Source organism: Augochlora pura, chromosome 11, assembly GCF_028453695.1.
Source record: "Augochlora pura isolate Apur16 chromosome 11, APUR_v2.2.1, whole genome shotgun sequence".
Classification (NCBI taxonomy): Eukaryota; Metazoa; Arthropoda; class Insecta; order Hymenoptera; family Halictidae; genus Augochlora; species Augochlora pura.
This window is the reverse complement of record NC_135782.1, coordinates 10328917-10343256: the sequence shown is the minus strand read 5'-3', so window position 1 is coordinate 10343256 and position 14340 is coordinate 10328917. Positions and strand designations below refer to the sequence as shown.

The window sequence follows — 14340 nt, the reverse complement described above, 5'->3', positions numbered from 1 at the left end:
TCTTCAATCTTTGCTGTGTGAAGCGTATGCGACTTTTGTTGCGATACTAACTACTAAACTAACTCGCGTAAACATTTAACAATTCGTACGAATTGTCAAAATCATACCGGGTCTGTTTATTTTCAATTTACCGCTAAAGCGACAGAGTTTGCTCGAACTATTCGATTTCCTTTCCGAGTAACAGCGGCGGGATGTATATTTGAACAAGACGACGGTTTGTTGTTGCCGCGAAACAATGCGTATCTGCTCGCGATCCGTAGAGACATTTTCGCGCTCGATTCATAGTTATCGAAGATTCCGAAGCTCGAGGTTGCGCCGCGCGTTACCGGAATAGAGAAATTCCTTGATCACACGCTGTATTTCCATTCGTTAATTGAAGATCAAATGCAGTTTTATCCTTTCCCTACGGATTGCACGGCGCACTTAGGAGACTTGTTCAATGTGTTCGACCGTAAAAGTGGCTTTCCCGGAGCCGCTTGCTAATTTCAAGTATTTTCTATAAGGAAACGTTTGCAGCTGTTCCGGTAAAGGCTGCCGCATGCTCTCGGGATAGAGCATTTGCTGGTAATTGGCCTCTTAGCGTACTCGTTTAACCGAACGGTTAATGCTAATTATCTTAGCTTCTCGCAGGCATCTTCTGGTTATCTGAAAAATGATTTTTACGCGGTAGCCGCGTTCTCCGCGCCCTTTTATCCCCCCCCAGCTCTGGAAATGAGTTTTCCACGCTTTCGTACCGAAGTTCGAAATACATACCGCGATTCTCGGTGCTGCCCGGTGTTGCGATTAATGCTAATTAGGTGAACGAAACTGTAACTTAATTTCCGTGCAATAAGGATATTGCTGTTTTCCTGTCGGTTTTATAAACAGGCGTGAATTATCATTTTCAGCACACCTTGCATTACGTTTATTTAGACAATTTTTGCAAGTTTTTATTTTAAACCAGTTTATAGCGCAAATTATTATTTTTAATGTCACCTTAATGAAATATATCAGTATACATATGCGAAGATGTATGAAATCCAATAATATATAATTTCTTCATATGTATAGAACAAAGAATTCTTTCGATGAACAGACAATAGTTCTGCAAATAATGCATTTGTAATGAATTTACTTTTAATTTTATATGATTTTATATAATTTTATTTCACCTTACATTATTATTTTTTGACGAATACAAATTAGTTTATTTTAATCAGATTATTCCGGGCTTACATCAGATGCCTGGGGGTAAATATACATTAATATACATTCTTATTAACGAAATGTTACGTTAAGCAATTATTAATAAACATGTTACGATAAAGCTGCAAGACACATGTTACACGATACATGTGAAAGGTGGGTTTCGCCCAGTTTCTCGAATCGCAACACTGTGCGTTGTCGCTGAAACTTTGATGACTAAACAATACATAAATGCGCGCAATTTTGCGAATATTGCATTCAAAGCGCAGCATGGAATAGACCGTTTCAATTTTCGTTGACTCGTTTCGAAACTACTGGCAATTTTCCGACGCGTTTTCGATTTCTTTCGCAAAAAGCATAACACGTATTTTGGGTCACGATGATTCTCCACGCGAAGTTAACGGGTCGACACGTAGTCGAGGGAACCGAGTGCTACAAGCGTAATTAACCTGCAGGTTGCTTTGAAATTAGTGGAGAAGCAATTGTGCCGGCTTTAAGGGAAACTGTTTACGCGTGCTTTGAAAATATCCATTGTTCGTTGGGAACTCCGACCTGGCGGGGCGTTAACATCGAACGAGCCGCTGTCAGATAATATTTAATACATTGCGCTTATATAGCACGGCCCGCCATAGAGTATCGGTCGAAAGCATTACAGGAGGGCCCTCAACCCTAACTCGGTAATCGTGTCGTCAAGAACGTCATTAACAAGATGCTCATTAAAGTTGCCATCCAGTAATGATGTGACTTTTGGGCGGGCGTTTGAACATTATGGCCTGCAATTTTAATTGCTGTATCCTCTTTCAAGCTTAACAGCTTAATTAACGGTCTTGGAGCGACGTTGTTTCTTGACGATCCGAAAATCCTCCGGCAACGACTGCGCGAGAAACAACGTCGTTGATTTTAGTTTCTTGTGAGCGAAGACTACGGATTCCGCGAACCAACAAAGAAACGTTTTACTCAATTTTCTCTCGCGTATTTAGCTCATCAGTTGAAACATATCTCCGAAAGTGATCGCGTTGCTTTAAGCACTTAGTACGCCTGTTTTCGTACGAATAAAGCAATTTGAAATTATTTTATTGACAAATCATGTTCCCTCGGGATTACAATGTTTTCTCGAGAGTATGCACATTATAGATGCCTGTCGGCAGAGGCTAAGAGTATATATAAATAAATATATAAATAAGTAAAATAAAAAATTACATAAGATAACATCAATGCTGGACGATAAATATATAGTAAAGCATCTCTATTCATTTATTTATGTGTGTAAGAGTGTGTCACGTTACTTTAAGCACATTCTACACCTGTTTTCGTACAAATAATGCAATTTGCAATTATATTACATTCGAGAGATTTTTCAGTTATCATTGTCAAAGTGTAAACTATCTTCAAAGTTCATTCGTTTCTTCTAAAAATCAATATTCCTCAGACTGTTGTACAGTTGACAACAAAAATACGAGGAAAAATCGTGGCACCTTTATCCTACTTTGAAATTAAAGGGGATGGTCTGAACTTTACGTTGACGTAAACGGTATGGACGGAAAATTTTTTTCAACTCTACGGAGGGCGTTAAACTTTGCTCTTTTTCGGTGTCACGAACATGCTCTCAGATTTAGCATACTAGTTGTGTGGGGGTGCATGATATTAAGAATTATAATATAGTATTATAAGATAAAGCTTTCAAGATTTAATTTTTAACGGAATTACAGCCGTTCAAAAATTAACATAATAGACATAATCGCGACATAACCTTGACAATGTTTTGGTCAAAAATGACTAATCCTTTATTTTGTTTGCGATTGTATATTTTATAGAATGATCGATTTTATTTCGCTTGACATTGTCGAAAGAATAAACAGACGATTTTATTCTTTTAATTTAAGCAAATGTTATAATTTACGACAAATATAATTGTTATAATTATACACAAAGTAGAAAAAATATATATCAAAGCTTACCGATAAATGTTCAGTTTTTAAGTCTTGTATAAAATCTAAATAAACTAGATTTTATTATATTAGTTAGTTTATTATAGTTAGAAAAAAATAAATTTAATATTTACTACTTCTCCATATTTACAATAGCTCACGAAACTGTTCTTATTTAACTTCTTGACTTAACTTAACTTACTTAACTTAACTTACTTAACTTAACTTACTTAACTTAACTCTCTTAACTTATTTAACTTGATGCTCTTATTCAACTTTGAAATCAGATCGAATAATTCCACCGTCATTTTGTATTTATCGAGAAAATAAAAAATCGATCATAGTACCCGAAGATACGTAAAAGAACTCCTCCAAATCTCATCTTCATTGCTCTATTAATACTTTCAAGAAAAATTCCCATAGACCACCAAGCTTTACGATCCCTAAATGACAACCCTTTAATTATCAACGACAACGTTATAACCAACATGCTACAAGAAATCTTCGCCGCGGGCCAGTCTCGTGGAACTGCGGCAAAGGGTTAATAGCCGGTAGTGTTAAAATGAAGTTCGCCGAACAGCGTAATTATTCAGAGTCCACTTCGTTCGACGGTTCGCTTCGTCAGCGATGGCATCGCAGTCTACGTGTGCCGCGAGGACAATAATTCCGTTAAGAGGGGTCCGTAAACTGTGCACGCCGTCCGATAAATCCATCGGAACGATTCACCCCAAAGAATCTTCGTCCCGAAGTGCATTTGCCTCGTCTCTTGAGCTCCGACGGAGTCGGCAAGTTCGCAAACCCGTCGGAGAAGAACGGCGAGATGGTTGGCAGCCGAAGGGGGTGGGGGAACGAACTGGAAGTGCAGCGAAAATTCGCATTATCTTTCGACGAGACGTTTATATCGTTGTTTGCGAGTAGCGCGCCCGCCAGCCATATTGTGTTACGAACAAAAGGGTCACTGTTTCTTGGGAGTAAGGGAGGTAGCAGATCGTCGAACCGTTTAAGAGCCGATCGATCCTCTCTGCTCGCGAAGTTCGGGATCCGGCCAGAAAATAGTTCGGATCAACAAGTGCGCCGACCGCTCATCCGCGGCCGTTTAAACTATCCGGAAAGGGGATCGCCGCGACGATCTTCAGATTTTCAAGAGTAATTCCGTAATATCCGTCTGACAATTACAAGTCGGAGAACGTTCCCGTGGAAATGGAATCTTTTCAGGCGTTTATGAAAGATGATCGCCGGAGCTCGCGACGATTCAAATATTTACCGAGCCGCTCCATTGCGCTCTCGAAACATGAAATAAAAGGACCGCCGCTGCAAGGATCCGTTTAATTCGGCACGGAACAAAATTTACGCCATGGAGACACGATGTACTATTTTTCATGATCACTCTTCGCGTCACCGTCTGTGTCATATTTTTCATCCTTAACGCGTCTATACAATGTCAATCCAACAAGTTCCTACAATATCAAAATTATTTTACTAATAAAACTGAAATTAATTCAATATTCTTGAAATTTTTCCAACGTTTAGTGCAGAAGTATACGATACTAAAAATATGAATTCACTACTAATTACTTTATGGTAAACTATTAAACAGTATTTAAAATACTATATGAAATAATAAAATTATATTTAAAATAATTTAAACTGATGCAATATTTTTTTGACAATGGAACTATCCTTTTTGGTAGGCCACAGATCTTTTTGCCAGACAAAATACTATTTAATACTATTTTAAAATACTAATTTAAGTACTATTTAATACTATTTTAAAATACTAATTTAAATACTACTTAATACTATTTTAAAATACTAATTTAAATACTAATTTAGATACTATTTAATACTATTTTAAAATACTAATTTAAATACTAATTTAGATACTATTTAATATTATTTTAAAATACTAATTTAAATACTATTTTAAAATACTATTTGATACTATTTTAAATACTATTTTAAAATACTATTTGATACTATTTTAAATATTATTTTAAAATACTATGATGTAATTTTAAATACTATTTTAAAATACTATGATGTAATTTTAAGTATTATCTGGAATATTTTTTTCTCGCCATTTTATTAACTATTGGACTTTCACGTTGCTCGAACTAAAAACAATTTGTTTAAAGCATTGGTTGACTCGTAAAAGGCAAGTAACAATGAAACAGAGGTAAATTCAAGGAAACAGTAACAGTAGCCCATGATAGTTTTATAGATTCTTTGCGACGTCGTTGATGCTTCCATTGTTCCTTCTCGATTTCCACTGAATGCATATGGGGATTCGAAAGTAGTTCTGTCTGTTCTTACGACAATGTCGTTGCCCTTCTATGCGCCGCCGGCAGATGCTTTCTGCGCCGGATGCTGTAAGTGAAAATTTGATCTCTGGCCGTATGCGAGATGATACTGTCAGGCAGAAGGATAGTGTTCGGTCGGCGTTGCAATAAACAGCAACATCAAATGAAATATTAACATTCTATTCTTTATTATGCCGTAACAGGAAGCATCAAAGGTTTTGCTGCTTGTCTCCGTTGTTAAAATATTTTATTAACAGCAATTCTAAAGATCGTTAAAAGTGATCAACCGGTGTTGTATGAGAAAGACAAGCCTTAATTTGTTTGGAAATTAACCCCTTCAGGGATGAATTTTTATCATAAGGAGAAATCTATTTAATTCGTTCTTCTTCATTTTTCATTCATTTTATTTTATTTAATGAGGTCCTTTTGATATTGTTGTGGCATTCTGTATTGAATAATTTTTCATCCGATTCTCATTGTCATTATACTTAGTATAATTATAATTTTAAGAAAACTAAACGTACACATACGTGGCAGTATCTTTGAAAAAGTTAAAAAGTTTAGAACTAAAAAATTCATAGAAGCATTTCTTATCAAAGAGTCTACAGTCTCAAATATTTTATGATGAAATATGTGGAACTGGTTCTGTTAATCGGCATGGTATGTTTAGGTTTAATAAAAAAAAATTAGTTTTACTGAAACGTCATTAAAAATTGTCATTTCAAGAAAATCTTTATGTTACTAAAATGTATATCTAATAAATTGTCCAAAATATGAATATTGAATGAACCAATAATTATTTGGCTGTTGTCTGAATAAAAAAATTCAATGTTTAATTATTAAAATGCAGTTAGCTATATAAAATGGAAATACTGTAGATCGGAGAGAATAATTTAGATTTCAAATTAAAATATCTTTGAGTGCAAAGAATTAATTCAATAGCTTCTTGTACGCTCGAGGAGACAGTTTCCAGTCAAGGAGATAATTTCCAGAATTTGACGTCGCGTGTTTAGTAAAGTTTTTTTCCGGTAGTCCTGAATAGCAAACAGAGACCGTCGTAAATTAAGTGATTACCTGAAAGGTGCTTGGTGGACTCATCGGCCTTTTCCGAGCGGATCCGGCGTGCGTGATCCAAAGAAAAGTCTCACGGCCTTGTCAGAAACAGAAAAACGAGCGGCTCTGATTAGAAAAAGCCAACGCATGAGTTAGACAATCAGGATTATTTACGAATTTTAACAGGCAGACGCGGAATAGAAAATTAGACGCGAAGTATTTAGTTGCGATTTGTCTATAGATTAACACCGCGAAGAGTCATGAAACATTTGGCTCATCAGACTCTTTGTATAGTTATAGACAGTCCAGTTTGTATATCTAATTATAGACAGTCTATATTGTATATATAGTTATAGACAGTCCATTTTGTATATCTAGTTATAGACAGTCCGTATTGAATATATAGTTATAGACATTCCATTTTCTATATGTAATTATAGAATAATATAATAATAATTAATAATATATAATAAAATATATAATATATATTTTTTATATATTATATATTTAATATATAATAAAATAATATATCTAATAAAATAATAATTATTTTCCATATATAGTTGTTAAAAACTGAGATAGCGATCGTATGACTTCATATCATTTCTCTACTATTATAGATAAAATTGCTGTCCTTACCATTTAATTTTTCAAATCATACCGAACCGTTCATCCACAATTTTAACCCTCTCAGTGCCAATCAAAAACCTTGCGTTTACCTAAGCGAGAAATACCTGATCTCAGGAAACGCTTATAAATATATTCTACAAACAAATAACGACAAAGCCATCTTAATTTCGAATAAACTCTAAGGTCATCAATTAGTTCGTAATGTATTTAGAAACAGCGCTGTTATTTATTATAAATATTAGAAAACAATATTTTCTCGAGTACAGTGAACGACGATATGTCGTTCGGCGATAGAAGGGTTAAGGGGGGCTATTAGAAAACCGCCGGTGCACGAAACGTCGGGGGCTTTAGAAATTCTCGGTACGATCAATCGTCGCGCGTACAACAACGCGTTAATCGTCGATGAATTTGGCTCGTAACGATGATTGCGCTTTCGACGAGCGGAGTATCGGAGGATTCAAAGGCGAATCCTCGCAGCGAGAGCGACTCGTTATTACCCTTGTTCCAGAGAATAATTCCGCTTACGCGACGTCTGCGCTCTCCTCGCAGATCAGATGCACCTGTGCGCCCGCCCCTCGGAGTCTTTTATTTCGTGAAATTCACGGTGCGTTCCCGGTACGGTCGCTCGTCCCTTTGCGCCAGAAATTTGTCTCCTTCCGTTCAGCAAGACAATGGCGTCGCGAGATCAAAAATCAGCTTTACTAGGAATTCCGTCGACGCAAAATGGAAAATGCACCAATTTTTTTATATATGAAAATATTAAGGTTAAGAAACATTAGGTAGTAAAATATAATCTAAATCCTATAATTCTATTGAATGATTATTTTATTCTGTTTTTATGTTACGCGATTCCTATGTTATTCAAAACATATCAATTTCGTTTAATTTTTAACGTAACAAAATTTCTATGCAAAATGGATCTATTTATTTTCTGAAATTCTGTGCCTTAAAGAGTTAAATAGAAAAATTTTACGCATAAAAGATATAACATATCTAACCCATATTTGATATGACATTATAAATAATGCCATAAATTAATATAATGTCATAAATAAATATAAACAAAATATAAGGAAAGTTAACCGTACACAGCATAACTGTACTAACTTATACACTCTTCAAGGATATAGCAAAAGTTAATTGTTTAATTATCACAACATAAAATAAATATTACAACAAGGAATATAAACAATTCTAAAAGATGAAATAATTATTCAGAGAAAAATTGATGTATCTCTTAATAATTTTCACGACACGTTCGATAAAAATAGCGTGAAAATAAAGGTGCTGAGAGTGACTACAATTATCGCAAGGGTTGGGCACGCGACTGCATCGAGTTTAATCCAAATACGAGACAGAGAGTTCTGACATTCAAAATTTCCTGCGAATGTCGAATCCAATAGGCGTTTCGTCGTTGAAGTGGTCACGATTGCGATCAATACCGCGAAATATTTCACAGGCACGAAACAATTCTTCCATCCGGCCTCGTGGAATATAATATCACCTGCCGTCACCAGATAGCTTGTGTTCGAGTCGCAAGTAGCTGCGACGCCTTCCACGCGTTGCATTCCCGCGATTATTTTCCCCGTCCTGTTGTACCATTACGCTTTTGGACCGACCCCGTTCTCCGTTCCCCTCATCCATATGCAATTTCATATTTCGCCGGCTGTAATTTGGTAAATATTCTACGGACGGTAGCTTGGCTCGGTTACGGTCGCTAACGATATTCATTTAGCCGCGCTACTCTTCTCGTTCATTTTCTAAATTTCGCCGCTAAACGCAATCGGGATGAACGCCGACGATATCGTGCTACGAGAAATCGATTAAGTCGATCGCAAACGTTGTTGAATATTTTTGTTATCAAACAGATGAACCAATTTCCTTTAAACTAATTTTTATTTTACCGAAGCCGCCGTTAAGTATTCTAAATTTTATTTAATGCGCTGAAAATACACTGCTCGAGAAAATTATAGCATAGACTTTTGGGTAAAAAATTGGTCAACATTGACTGACGATAACTCCGCGAAAAATCATTGTACAATGATGACTTTCTTTTTAAATTAAAGCTTGAAATCTCTACTTTAAGATGGTGGTTTTTGGATATTAAGTCTGATGCACACGAACTACTGGATTCCTTTAAATGTGAGGCCATGTTTGTCATACTGGAAATCGTGAAGTCTGAAAAAACGCACGGAGTTTGTTTCCTTTAATAAAAAATAAGTAAATTTTGCATGTAGTTATTTCTACATCTTGTGACTTATTTGTCTGAGAACCCTGATTACAATATCTGTAGTGGTGTGTCAAAAAATTTCATTTTTCTTGTTTATTTGTTAAAAATTAACAACTGAAAGACATACTACTGCCAAGGAGTATCAAGTTTTCATTATGTTGTTTTATGCAAACAGTCTGAGACGTTTGTTAACACGTTACTATTCTATTTACAGAAGCTCACCGAGCTCTGGAGCTCCTGGAAGATTATCATGCCAAGCTTACGAGGCCCCAGGATAAACAATTGCGATTGGCCATCGAGCGTGTCATCCGGATCTTCAAAAGCAGGCTCTTCCAGGCGCTGTTAGGTGAGTGGAAGCATTTTAAACAAATCAACGAATCAGCGAGAATTATTTATCTTTGTTATATATATTATTTTGATAAGAATAATCTTGTATTTTGAACTTATCCATGTTTCAACAAACGAAACAGTGATTAACATTTCGTTGTACTTTGACGAGTCTTTTTTGTGATGGAGATTTTTAATAACAGTATGTCCGGTATAAATGTTATTACGTTCGTTTGAGTCGAAATATTAATATTAATTCTATAATATTCTTCATATTAATATTTAAAATTTCAATTAAATATACGCGCACAATAAATATCAAGTTTATTTTTCCTCGAAGAAATTATAACAATTGTTTGAATTAAATTGATTGGCGTGTGTCACTTTGTAATTTCTAAAATTCAAGAAAATGTATAAAGTAACAAAGCATTAACAGAATTTTTATTTTCTTCTTGCAATGCTTAAATGTTTGAATTGCTAGAGAAAATTTTGTCCTCATTCTGATTTTTACGAAAGGACATATAAAACTGAGAATTTGCATAAAGATCTGCAGTCTAGTAATGAGACTTAATTCATTTAGAATTTTCATAATTTTTATCGTAAAAGTTGAGCTAGTAATTGTAACCAACAGTAACTGCAGAGACTGCATTTCTTTGTTTAACAGTTTTAATTATTTGGAAAATTAGAATGGTGTTGTTAAATTATTAGAATCACAGAAGAAATTATTGGAATCAAAGAAGAAATTTTGAGAATCAAACGGGAAATTATTAGAATTAAAGAAGAATATATTGAAATCAAAGAAGAAGTTATTAGAATCAAAGAAGAAATTATTGGAATCAAAGAACAAATTTTTAGAATCAAAGGAAAAATTATTACAATCAAAGAAAAAATTATTACAATCAAAGAAGAAATTATTACAATCAAAAAACTTCTAATTATATAACCCTGAAGAAAATAGTACTAAAAGGGGTTACGAACATAGACGCAGTTTTACGTTAACCTTTTACACGATATATTTCACCACTACATTAATTACCAAATCATCCTTAATTATTTCTCGATGATACATAACTTTAACAACGGAATAATCGATTCTAGATTTTGATAACAAAAGCATCAAACTATTTCGAATTAAAAACGAATAACATTCATATCAAGAGCAGATATATGAAATCTTGATCACGTCGGGCTGGCCCGTCGTTATAGTGCAAAGGGTTAGAAAAAAAAGCGACGGGTCAACCTGTCTTTCTGCATGAACGGCAGCACTGTAATTCGAATTCAAATCGTACGTATCGATAGAATTCTCGTCCCATATCGAGCCGATCGGTGGCTCGGCGATGCCGAACGTTCGAAAATCCGAAAAATTCCTGCGATCCGCGAGAGAGATTCAAAGAAACGACGCCTCATCCCATTCTCTGTGCTTCACCTCAATCTCATCTTATTTATCGGAACTGGCACGTTGCCTCTCGAACGTTTCTACCACCATTGTTATTCGGAATAAAGCGCTCTTACCGCACGATTCATTCTGTTCGAATCCCTTCAGACCGGAGCTCCGCTCGCCTGAAAGTTTGACGGAAGCTTTGCGAGATCTACGGATATATATATAGAAAAATATATATACTAAAATATATATATATAGAAAAATATATATTTTGTATGCAGGTAAAACATACAAGTCGTTGTTTCTGCATGAATCTGGAACACAGTTCTCTCGTATACAAGTGTTCCTGCGACTTCCCGTAGGGAAGCAGAAAAATGCACCGAGTAACTCGCCTAACTTGACGATACCGAGAGAAAATAACACGATATATTTCAAGAAAGTCGTTGCAGTAACTGGTTTCGCTTTTACGCCGGCTAAGTGTACGTATGCTGCTGTATTTTACCTCTTGAAAATTAAGTAATACCGCAGTAAAGCTTCCATCCGCAGTAATAGGTACATTTGCCCTACTCCGCGCGTAATCATGAAATTCTGGACACTTCATAGAATTACTTCAGTAATAGAACAGTACATCTTTTTAGAGATAGAGTATATTAAATTTTGTTATTCCTTCGTTTTATTTATTTTGAATGAAGACGTAACAAAATGTTACTTCCTTGTGACGAGTATACTCGTGAAGAAACAGCTAACTGATTCGAAAGGATATTATATATATATATTTTTTTTTTTGAAATTGTTTATTAAATTATATATTTTGTAAAAGCGTTGTATTCGAACAAAATATGAAGAAAATGAGACATATGCGGTATTATTGCAATAACTAAATATCAGAGATACTGCAACAGCTGTAATGGAATAGGTGAAATTGAAGTCGCATCAATTACCTTTTCAAGATAAAGGAAGAATTAAAAATGAATTGTCAAATTTCGGCAAATAATTCCGTCATCCATACGCGTACGGCTGACGCGGCATTCCGAGCGTTAAATATCGACAGTTTATCGAAAATCGAAACACTGACGTTGATATAGTTTTCGGTACTGTATATTCGACGACAATAGTCATTACCGTAATGGCATTCAGTGTGTTTTCCGCGGTGCTTGGAGCGTGCCGTTACGAAATTTCGTGCGCCGCATTTCTGTAATCCATACGTCGGCAGCTGCGGGTACACGTGGGCTGGCGCGCGAGGGGACGGCGCAACGTTTTTAAAACTTCGTAGCGTCCTTTCATTTCCGGCACGGATGCGGAAACCCGTGCAAGTTACTTCGCAGAACCAGATTGTTCTATTCGGTCTGCTCGGTATAATGCTCTTTGGTATAGAGGAGATTAGTCCGTTGCATCTGCAACTGTGTCGGTCGCACCGCTTTGCCTGTTACTGCTGATAACCCTGGACACCCTTGCATACATCGGTGACGCGGACAATGGCCCCAAGATTACACACGTCATATCAACGCTAAGTACTTAACGAGATTAGAGTAGCCCGCGAAACAGCCGAAATTAACACCTTTCCTGTCGAGACGGTCTTAAACACTTATTTACGATTTAAACCCACGTCGATGAACAGACTCCCAAGTCACGTGTTTCAACAGCTTCTCCAATATAAAGTCTTTAGTGCGAGCAAATATCAGTATTATTAATATTACCAATCTTATCAATATTCAGTGTACCATTCACAATTGTTATATGGCGTCAAGAAATGATTTTCCTCGAAATTTGATTCGTCGAATCTTTCAAATAAATTCTTCTAACAAAATCTGATTTCGTCGAATCTTTCGAATAAATTCTAATAAAACTTGATTCGTCAAACTTTTCGAACGAATTCTTATAAAATTTGATTCGTCAAACTTTTCGAACGAATTCTTATAAAATTTGATTCGTCAAACTTTTCGAACAAATTTTAACCTGTTAGCTGCGTACGACGTGTATACACATCGTAAGGAAACGACAATTTTACATCTTATAACAAAAATACTTCTCCTACGATTTATGTCAAATTGCTTATGATAGACATAGTCATAAATTTTGCACGCTTTAGGATAATTTTAGAACAATTGTCAAAGATAAATCGATAAAACGCCTATCAAAGTTTATCTTCTAAATATATTGACGCAGCTAATTGGTTAATAAAATTTTAGTTGTCGAACCTTTCGAACAAATTCTAATAAAATTTGATTCGTCGAACCTTTCAAACAAATTCTTCAATAAAAATTTGATTCCTACAACACATCGAACAAATTCATGTAACAATGGCTCGATGAAACTCTCGGAAGAATATTTCGAATTAAATTTAAACTTCGAGTGCCGAGAACGAGAAAAAATCGCTATTTCCGCGGGAGAGTGCGCGCGGAAATTCGGACTTGGTTTCTGCGTCCGCGAAATAATTAAGAGTACCGCAGGAGCGGTTTGTTCTCGCGGCGTTATGAGGTCCGTTTCATAATTAATGATTCGGGGGAGATTGCTTCGCCGTATCGTTGTCTGCGCGCCATAGTTTCCTGGTCAATGCCCACAAGATTACGCGTCACGCCGGCGAGGCTAAGTACGTAACAAGGTTACAATTTAGAACTAAGCACCTAACCGTGGTGTGTGTCGGGAAACTTGAAGGCGGTAGTTTAGACGAGCATGGCGAAATAATGGCGTTCCTTGAAATTGAAGCCCCAGTTCGCTGACGTTTGACGTTTGACGTTCATTACCAACAATTGTGTCGTACCTTGCGTCATCGTTCTTCGACTACACGTCACATTGTATACTCGCAATGGATGTATTGTTCTATTCTGATCAAACAGATCGAGATATTTCCGTTGTTTAGCCAGTGGCTGTGCCATTTTTCTTATCCCGACCGGCAACTGACGTTTCCCATTTGCTTGACAGCGGCATATCTGTACTAACGATACTATTTCCATCAAGATCCTTATTTGCAACTCTGCTGTACTATTACCTCTAATTATGTAATATATGTAATATGTGGATGTGTTCGAAGCAAGAAAATACAATTTTTATTCGTCTAAAAATAAGAGATTAAATTATTATTAAAGAAATCATTGTGACTATATACAATGTATACACGTGTTCGTCTAACCTAAAAATAAGAGAATCAGCAATTAAATGCTTATGCTTCTCACTCTTACGTTATATCGTGGACCAATGAGTGAATTACAATCAATAACTTACACTACTTTTACAATAAATTTACTATCTACTCAGAGAAATACTCCTTCAAGCTTTTATCCGTTTATCAGTCTCTCTCTCTCTCTC

General features: G+C 35.7%; 1 protein-coding gene across 1 annotated transcript in view; it reads left to right on the top strand.

Annotated features, from left to right (window-relative positions):
- Positions 1 to 11554, top strand: part of LOC144477159 (uncharacterized) — a 198794-nt gene extending 187240 nt beyond the window's left edge. Inside the window, exons 3-4 of the mRNA XM_078194647.1 lie at positions 9541 to 9672; positions 11316 to 11554. Coding sequence (XP_078050773.1) covers positions 9541 to 9672; positions 11316 to 11554 — 371 coding nt within the window. The remainder of the gene's footprint in view (positions 1 to 9540; positions 9673 to 11315) is intronic.
- Positions 11555 to 14340: the final 2786 nt, after the last annotated feature.